Source organism: Eptesicus fuscus, chromosome 9 (assembly GCF_027574615.1).
Source record: "Eptesicus fuscus isolate TK198812 chromosome 9, DD_ASM_mEF_20220401, whole genome shotgun sequence".
Taxonomy (NCBI): domain Eukaryota; kingdom Metazoa; phylum Chordata; class Mammalia; order Chiroptera; family Vespertilionidae; genus Eptesicus; species Eptesicus fuscus.
In genome coordinates, this window is record NC_072481.1 from 67,146,118 (window position 1) to 67,156,133 (window position 10,016).

At 39.5% G+C, this 10,016-nt stretch overlaps 1 protein-coding gene across 2 annotated transcripts in view; it reads right to left on the reverse strand.

The window, feature by feature from the left end:
• LOC103298007 (guanylate-binding protein 6-like) overlaps positions 1–9,629 on the reverse strand; it is a 28,791-nt gene extending 19,162 nt beyond the window's left edge. Inside the window, exons 1-2 of one of the 2 annotated variants that reach the window (XM_054721292.1) lie at positions 9,512–9,629; positions 766–969 (exon numbers count right to left, since the gene is read on the reverse strand). In XM_054721292.1, the coding sequence (XP_054577267.1) occupies positions 766–955 (190 nt within the window). In that variant the 5' untranslated portion in view covers positions 956–969; positions 9,512–9,629. Of the gene's footprint in view, positions 1–765; positions 970–9,511 lie in introns of those variants that run through there. The other variant, XM_054721293.1, reaches the window with a different exon arrangement.
• Between the last annotated feature and the right edge of the window lie 387 nt (positions 9,630–10,016).

Below are 10,016 nucleotides of genomic sequence, written 5' to 3' on the forward strand. Positions count from 1 at the left end.
GACTTTTGAGAAGATTTCCCTGGGTTAAAAAGTCGTCTTATATGCCGGAAAATACGGTAATAAAAGTCATTGAATACCACAATAAGAGCATTTCAAAAATGGTCCAGTAAAGGCCAAATAGAAGTGGATAGAAGAGAGACGTCTAAAGAAAAAGAAATTCAGATAATATTTTTCCAATCAAAGTGATAAAAATAAAAATGGCAAATGTTGTGGGAGAGGTTGTTAACAACAATGGGATGTGAACTCACAAAAATCTTTAAACATGGTGATAGATATGCAATTATCTTTATATATTCATAGGAAAAGCAAAATTCTATAGAGAGAGTAAAACATATTATGAGCAAGAGAGGAGGCACAATTTTAAGACCTCATTGGCACAGGTTAAAAAAAGGAGTCTATGTATTACTAGGAGTGATTTTCCTTAACAGAAATAAAACTATAAATATGGCAATAGAATATATTAAAGTAATAATTTAGTGATGAAAATTACACTTAGAAATTTGGTTTATTGAGAGGAGTTTAGTTCTCACTTCATGTAATCAGGGAAGAAAACTAATAAGCTGTGATTTAGTTAGAGTAACAAAATTGGCCCTGGCCTGAGATAACACTAATTAAGGTCATAATTTATTAGTAAGAATTCGAATTAGAAGGTTGGTTTATTGAATGGAATTTAGCTCTTTTTTTTTATGTGACTAATGAAGAAAATTAAGAAACTGTGATATAGCTAGAGTCAAAGAATTGTCCTCTGCCTGAGATACCACTCACCGTGATTCTGTCCTGCAAGCTGATTCATCAAGTAGGATTTGCCTGTACGATACAGTCCTACAATGGCCACCACCACCACTGGCTGAGATATCTGGTCAAGAATCTCTAGAGCTTCCTGATTCACTGACAGCTGCTCATTGTTGTTTTCCACCAGGCAAATGGGGGCCATCATGTTGGGTCTAGATGCCATGGCAACCTGCAAACCTAAAAGAACATCCCAGTAGAAATAAGATTACAATGTTATTCTCTGAGGCAGAGTTGTGCAAAGCACTCTCCATCTCAGGACAATATAAGTGTTCTACTTTGTTCCTGTCATAGTAAGCATAAGACAGGACCTGCAATGAAAAATTCATCTATTTTTGGTTCTATACTTGCAGTGAATCATTGCAAGGGCCATTGTGTTCCCCATGCTGTGAGGAACTCAGATTGAATGTTGTTGCTGGCACTGAGCAGCCACATCTTGTAATGCAGTCGAGTGGCTCTACCCAATGCCAGGATCACCACTGAGAAGCAAAGCCATCACCTCATGTGAACATCCTCTCCCCAAACGTAAGGCTTAACCAGCTGCTAGGAGGATAGTGAGGCAGATTCTGAGGAAGGACCAGAGTGACCTGGGGACAAAGTCAAGGTATTTTAAGCCATAGGTTTCATGCATCAATCTGTTTTGTGGTCCTAGTTGTTGAGAACAGCTATAGAACTAGTGATGAGTATGACTAGTATTCATAACAATCTGAGGTTTTAGCCTGACAATTTGTTTTGACATATGACAGACCAATAAAATGTAATATCTATGGCTCCATTTATGATACTGAAGGGACTGAAGGAGTTTGGGGCTCCAGAAGAAACACAACTTTTGATTTTTCTCCCTTCTTATAAGTTTTCAAAATAATTTAGGCCATAAAGTTTAACAGTCATTCCCTGTTTAGAGAAACTGAGTCATGTGATATCTATTTTGTTTTTTAAAATTAAGTGTGCATCAAAATTTAAAAATAAATTGATGTTATAAGCCAATAAAAAGTGTATATTAATAAAACTGTCAATAAAGAATAACAAGAACTCCTTCCAATTTTTGCAACCTCCATGTCCTGTTAAAAATATCCTTGTGATTGAAAAAATCAGCAACTTATGTAAGACTCTAGAGGAAATAAAGAGTAATATAGCTACAATAAAAAAACACTATGGAAAGTTTCAATAGTAGACTAGGAGAAGCAGAGGTGTGAATTAGCGAATTAGAAGATAGAGCAGCAAAACACACCCAAACAATTGGAGAGAAAAATTAAAGGCCAGGAGGAGAGCCTAAGAGAGCTTTGGGACAACATGAAACAAAGTAACATACAAATAATGGGGGTGTCAGAATGACAAGAAGAGGAACAAGGGTTAGAAAACTATTTGAAGTAATAATATCAGAAAACTTCCCTGATTTAGGGAAGAAAAAGGTCACACAAGCACAGAGAATCCAAAAGAAGATGAACCCAAAAAGACCCACACCAAGACTCAACGTAATTATGATGGCAAACGTTCAGGACAAAGAGAGAATCTTAAAGGCTGCAAGAGAGAGACAGAAAGTTACAAAGGATCCCTCATTAGACTATCAAATGATTTCTCAACATCAGGCCAGAAAGGAATGGAAGGAAGTTTACAAAGTGATGCAAAGTAGGGGAGTGAATCTAAGAATACTCTGTCTAGCAAGGCTATCATTCAAAATTGAAGGGGAAATAGGAAGCTTCACAGACAAAAAAAAATGCTAAGGGAGTTTATCACTACCAAGCCAAAAATGTGAGAAATGCCAAAGGGCCTGGTGTAAAAAGAAGAAATAAAAAAGGGAGAAGGAACAAAGGCACAAAAAATAAAAATGGCTACAAACAAGTACCTTTCAATAATAACTTTAAATGTAAATGGACTAAATGCTCCAATCAAAAGACACTGAGTGGCTGAATGGATAAGAAAACATGACCCATATACTATATATGCTGTCTACTAGAGACCCACCTCAGAACAAGGGACTCACACCAACTGAAAGCAAAGGGATGGAAAAATATCTTTCAGGCAAATGGAAATGAGAAAAAAGCTGGGGTAGTAATACTTATACCTGATAAAATAGACCTCAAAGTGAAGGTCATAACAAGAGATAGGGAAGGCCACTTCATAATACTAAAGGGATCGATATAACAAGAAGATAAAACCCTGGTAAACATATATGCACCCAATGCAAGAGTACCCAAATACATTAAAAAAAACTCCTAGAAGATTATCAAGGGAGATATCAACAACAATATAATCATAGTAGGGGACTTTAATACCCTGCTGACATCACTGGATAAGTCTTCTAGGCAAAAAATCAGCAAAGAAACATCAATCCTAAATTACTCACTAGATCAGATGGAATTAATTGACATCTTCAGAACATTTCACCCCAAAGCCACAGAATATACGTTCTTCTTAAGTGCACATGGGACATTTTCAAAGATAGACCACATATTGGGTCACAGGCAAAGTCTCCAAATTCAAGAAGATTTAAATCAGATCAAGCATCTTCACAGACCACAATAGCATAATATTAGAAATAAACTACAATAAAACAATAAAAAAATTTCAAACACTTGGAGGTTGAATAGCATGCTATTAAACAATGATTGGGTTACCAAAGAGATCAAAGAAGAAGTAAAAAACATCCTGGAAACAAATGAAAACACAACAACCCATAATCTATGGACACAGTGAAAGCAGTCATGAGAGGGAAGGTTATAGCTCTACAGGCCTACCTAAAAAAAATTAATAAAAAAAATAAAAAAACAAGTAAAACTGGTAATAAATTATCTAACTCTACAATTTAAAGAATTAGAAAGAGAGCAACAAGAAAAGCCCAGAGTGAGCAGAAGGAAGGATCAGAGCAGAAATAAATGACATAGAGACAAAAAAAAAAAAAAAAGACAATACAAATGATCAATGAAAACAAGAGCTGGTTCTTTGAAAGGATGAACAAGATTGATAAACCTCTAGCCAGGCTCACCAAGAAGCAAAAAGAGAGAACCCAAATAAACAAAATCAGAAATGAAAGAGGCAAAATAACAACAGACCCCACAGAAATACAAAGGATTGCAAAAAAATACTATTAACAACTCTATTCCAAAAAACTAGACAACCTAGAAGAAATGGACATATTCCTAGAAAAATGCAACCTTCCAAAACTCACTCAGGAAGAATCTAAAAATCTCAATAGGCCAATAATTATGAAGGAAATTGAAGCAGTCATCAAAAACCTTCCAGCAAACAAAAGCACTGGACCAGACAGCTTCACAGGAGAGTTTTACCAAACATTCAAAGAAGAAATAAAACCTATGCTCCTCAGATTATTTGAAACAATTCAGAGGAAGGAACACTTCCAAGATCTTTCTATGAAGCCAGCATTACCCTAATACCAAAACCAGATAAAGACAACACAAAGAAAGAGAATTACAGGCCAATATCCCTCATGAACATAAATGCCAAAATCCTCAACAAAATTCTATCAAATTGGATCCAGCATTATATCAGAAAGATCATACACCATGACCAAGTAGAATTTATCCCAGGGATGCAAGGATGGTACAATATCTGAAAATCAATAAAAATGATATATCACATAAAAAATTGAGAAATAAAAATCACATAGTCATATCAATTGATGCAGAAAAAGCATTTGACAAAATCCAACACCCTTTCTTGATAATAACTCTCAGCAAAGGGAATAGAGGGATCATACATCAACCTAATAAAAGCATTATATGACAAACCTACAGCCAACATCATACTCAATGGGCAAAAATTAAAACCATTTCACCTAAGAACAGGAAAAGACAGGGATGCCCACATTCACCACTCTTCTTTGACATAGTGCTGGAAGTGCTAGCCATAGCGATCAGTGAAAAGGATGAAATAAAAGGCATCCAAATTGGAAAAGAAGAAGTAAAACTGTCGTTACTCGAAAATGACATGATGCTGTACATAGAAAAACTTAAAGACTCCATCACAAATTATTAGACTTAATCAATGAATTCAGCAATGTAGCAGGATACAAAATTAACACCCAAAATTTATGGCATTTTTATACACCAATAGTGAACTTACAGGAAGAGAGGTTAAAAAAAACCTCCATTTACCATTGCACCAACAAAATTAAGACACCTCGGAATAAAGTTAACTAAGGAGGTAAAAGACCTATACTCAGAAAACTACAGGACACTGGAAAAAGAGGCAGAGGAAGACATAGATGGAACAACATACCATGTTCATGGATTGATAGAATCAATATCATTAACATGTTCATACTACCCAATGCACTCCCCATTAAAGTACCAATGGCATATTTCACAGACCTAGAAAAAATTATCCAAAAATTCATCTAGAATAAAATAAAACCCTGAAAGCTTCAGCAATCCTGAGAAAGAACAAACTAGGAGGGTTCTCAATACCAGATATCAAGCTATATTACAAAGCCACTGTTCTCAAAATGGCCTCGTACTGGCACAAGAACAGGCATATAGACCAATGGAATAGAATAGAGAACACAGAAATCGACCCAAACCACTATGCTCAATTAATATTTGACAAAGGAGGCAAGAGCATACAATGGAGTCAAGATAGTCTCTTCAATAAATGGTGTTGGGAAAATTGGACAGATACATGCAAAAAAATGAAACTAAACCACCAACTTACACCGTACACAAAAATAAACTCAAAATAAAGGATTTAAACGTAAGATGGGAAATCATAAAAATCTTAGAGAAATCCCTAGGCAGCAAAATCTCAGACATATGGCCAAGCATTATCTTCACAGATGCAACTCTTAGGGCAATGGAAACTAAAGACAAAATAAACAATGGGACTACATCAAAATAAAAAGCTTCTGCACAGCAAAAGAAACCATCAACAAAACAACAAGAAAATCCACTGCATGGAAGAACATATTAGCCAATGTTATCTCTGACAAGGGTTTAATCTCCAACATTTACAGGGAACTCATACAACTTAGCAAAGGGAAGATAAACAATCCAATCAAAAAATGGGCATCAGACCTAAATAGACACTTTTCGAAAGAGGACATACAGGAGGCCAGGAGATATATGAAAACATGCTCAAAGTCACTAATCATCTGAGTGATGCAATTCAAAATGACAATGAGGTACCATCTCACACCTGCCAGAATGGTTATCATCAACAAATCAACAAAGGACAAGTGCTGGCAAGGATGCAAAGAAAAAGGAACCCTCATGCACTGCTGGTAGGAATGCAGACTGGTGCAGCCACTGTGGAGAATAGCATGGAGTTTTCTCAAAAAACTAAAAATGGAACTCCCATTTTGACCCAGTGATCCCATTTCTAGGAATATATTCCAAGAAACTAGAAATACCAATCAGAAAGGATATATGTACCCCTATGTTCATAGCAGCATAATTTACAATAGCTAAGATTTGAAAACAGCCTAAGTGCCCATCAGCAGATGAGTGTATTAAAAAACTGTGGTACATCTATACAATGGAATACTATGATGCTATTAAAAAGAAGGAACTTTTATCATTTACAACAACATGGATGGAACTGGAGGGCATTATGCTAAGCAAACTAAGCCAGTCGGAGAAACATAAATATCACATGATCTCATTCATATGTAGGATATAATGATCAACATAATTTGATGAACAAGAATAGATCGATCTGGAGACAAATGGTAGGGGAGGGAGGTTAGAGAGCAACCAAAGGACTTATATGCATGCATATTAGCATAACCAATGGACACAGACACGGGCAGTGGGGGCTTGCCCAGGCTGGAAGGGATGGGGGAGGGGGTCAATTGGGGAAAAAGGAGATATATGTAAAACTTTAGAAAAAAACAGTGGTACATCTATGCAATGGAATGCAATGCTGCTGTAAAAAGGAAGGAACTCCTACCATTTGCAACAGCATGGATGGGCCTGGAGAGCATTATGCTAAGCAAAATAAGTCACCAGAGAAAGATAAATATCACATGATCTCACTCATTTGTGGAATATAATGAACATAAACTGATGAACAAAAATTGATCCAGAGACAGAGAAGCATCGATCAGACCATCAAACCTGAGGGAAGGTAGGGGACAGAGGGTGTAAGACGGAGAGATCAAAGGACTGTATGCATGCATGTAAGCCTAACCAATGGACACAGACAACAGGTGGGTGAGGGCATGAGTGGGGGCGTGGAGGTGGCAATTGGGGGATAAGGACACAAAGTAATTAATACCTTAATCAATAAAGAAAAAAAAGATAAATAAAACAAACTCTATAAATAAATAAAAACTATCCATGTGAAAATATCAAGTGGGTGTGCATATTTTCTGGACATGGCTGACCTAGGACTTTGTTAGGGCGGAGAAAGTACTTCTTATATTCCAGAAAGTGCTGCGCTGGTCCTTCCTAATTTTCAGATCATGCCAAGAAAGAAGCTGAGCTGGGCAGTGTCCTAAGCAAGTGTTAGCCTGAGCAGTGAATTATAGCCTTGTCAGGGGACAGCATGCTCTTTGCCCAACTTTTAAGGATGTGACTGGGAGCTGAGGGTGAGGCCACAATCATAATGCAGCCCATCTGTGTCTGGCCCTTTCTTTCTTTCCTTCCTTCCTTTCTTTCTTCCTTCTTCCTTCTTCTTCCTTCCTTCCTTCCTTCCTTCCTTCCTTCTTTCTTTCTTTCTTTCTTTCTTCCTTCCTTCCTTCCTTCCTTCCTTCCTTCCTTCCTTTCTTCCTCCTTCCTTCCTTCCTTCCTTCCTTCCTTCCTTCCTTCCTTCCTTCCTTCCTTCCTCTCTCTTTCTCTTTTTCCATCCAATAAATAAAGGCCTCCCAGAGCTCTCTGAGCCAAGTCTGCTCTTGAGAAAAATAAATTAACTAAAAATGTAAAACTTAAAATGCTGTGTACGCAGTGAATCTAACGTGGAATTAGAATAGGACCATAAGTCCAACCTAGTGCACATTACAATGAGGAACACTGAGCTCATGCATGAAGAAGCTGCCTCCATGCCCCACCCCATCCCATTAAGCAGCCAGGAGAAGACCCTAATCTCTTATCTCTCCATGCACCCACATTCTCTGCTGCACTTGCTACTATCTGAAGTATGGTAGCAACCATGCTTAGGTAAAAACTGCTGTTTGAATTTTAACCCTGCTATTCTGGCTTCTGCACGCACTTGCTTGCTTGGACAATAGGGTGGTTACCTCAGCTTCCAGACTGGGACCTGGAGACTCACAGAGGTAATTTTCCTGTGCCTGTGGACCAGAACCAGAGGAGATTGATTCCCACTGACTCAGTGGCTCCAGGAGTAGAAACTGTAGATAACCTTTAGAGATTACTGACTCTGCTTGGGTCTGCTTCTGTAAAAACCTGCTTTCCCAAGATAGGGCCACATTCCAATAATGTCCAGCAGGGCCTGGGAACCCCCCTGCAGGCTGTTCCCAGACTTTAGAATTTAGAATTTAGAACAAAGGAAAATTTTTGTGGTTTGGACCTTTAAAAGGACTGCCTTCACCTGGGACAGTGCGGTCGTGAGGGTGGCCACCTGTGTGTGGTACCCTCGCGGCCGTCCTGGCCAGTTCAATAAATCCTTGCCTGCTTTTTTAATCAATTAGCAGCCTCCGGTGGTCTTATTTTTGACTCCAGGGTTTGACCCCACAACACTATCCTGGTTATGTGAAGTCCTCCTAAGCTGTCACTTCACAACTACCACTGCCCCTAATGGGGAAGCTAAAGCCAGCAGCTGAGCCCTGCAGTCTAGGCTACAGGCTACAGGTGTCCCTACCTCCCCATTCCTCAGTCCATTTTGAATCAGAAAGTGAGAGGTTTAAGCTCAGGACCAAGTTGCTTGCAAAAGAAAGTTGGATTCCCACTTCTGTCCCACAGCTCCTCAGGTCAGTGTGTCCCAGAATAAGCTCCCAGGTCCTTTCACTCCTCCTTGCTCCCTCTCTTCCTCCCACTTTTCTGTTGCTAGTTTACAGAAGTTAAAAAAAAAAAGCTGAGGAATTTTGTTTAAATTCTTACAGAGGACTCAGCAAAACAACTGAACCTAAAAACAATAATTGATGTAATTTTTTGGTAGGGTCTAAACATTTGTAAACTACATATTAAAATCCTGGCTTAGACCTTATAGGTATTTTTAACAGTTGATTAAAATATGTGAGAATGAATTATTTCATCTAAATACCACTTTATAGAATCTTTGGAATACTAAATACAGTGAATGCAATAAAGAATGTTTTAATGTTTAAATTGTATGTTAAGGATCATCTTCCCTCTGTTTTTTCAATGTCCCACAGACATCAGGGAAATGTCTGAGATGGGGAGGGGAAGATGGGGGAAGTGACAGGAAAGGGCAGGTTTGGTTCCTCAGTCAGAGAAAGGACTTCAGCCCCTTCAAGCAGGTGATGTAGGGTGCACCCCTCCTTCTCCCAGGCAGGGCTCTTTGTGCAGCCTGGGAGGGTGCCATAGAGGGAGCTGGGCATCCCAGGAACAAGCTGTGCCCCTGCCCTGCAGCAGCCTTCTATCCAAACAGAGGGGCTGAGCTGCCTCCAGCTTATAGCCCCGCGGGCCACCCCTCCTCTGCCCCCACCATCGGCCAGCTGCCTCCAGGGCTGACATGGGGGGGAGCCTTTGCCTCCAGAGCCAGGTGTGCTGCAAAGGAGCATGCATTGTTCTTGTTGTTGTTAGTTAATGAACCTGTGAAGGAAATCCAAGTCTCTGAGCCAACTTACCTGTCTCCTAAGCTGCAGACAGCGGATAAGTTCTTGCCTCTTGCTGCCTTGCTCCTCCGGAGTCTGGCTCCGCAGGGTGCTCACCGTTCTCTTTAGAAGCTGAAAATGAAGCCGAATATGATCGCGAAGCAGTTTTCAGTGGGATTGGGGAAAAACCGAAACCGAAAGGACACATCCTTTTCTGGGAAGTCCCGTGTTGGATTTTCATCCCCTCTCCCCGTCCCCGCGAAGGCAAGCAGGGTGGATGACATTTCTTCCACACCGGCTTGGGAATCCCTGGCTGGCACCTCCCCCTCAAGGGGCTTGTGTTTCCTGACCCCACAGCGAACACGGCGCGGCAGGGCTGAATGTGAGCCAGCAACAGCAGGCTGACAGGTCTGCAGCGTGCCGCACTCTCAGAAGTACTTTGGAAAGGCACTGAGGTTTTTCTTATTGTTGTTGTAATTTCATGCTAAGACTGCCTTTTCATTTCTGGCTTTTTAAAAAACTTATTATTAATGTATCC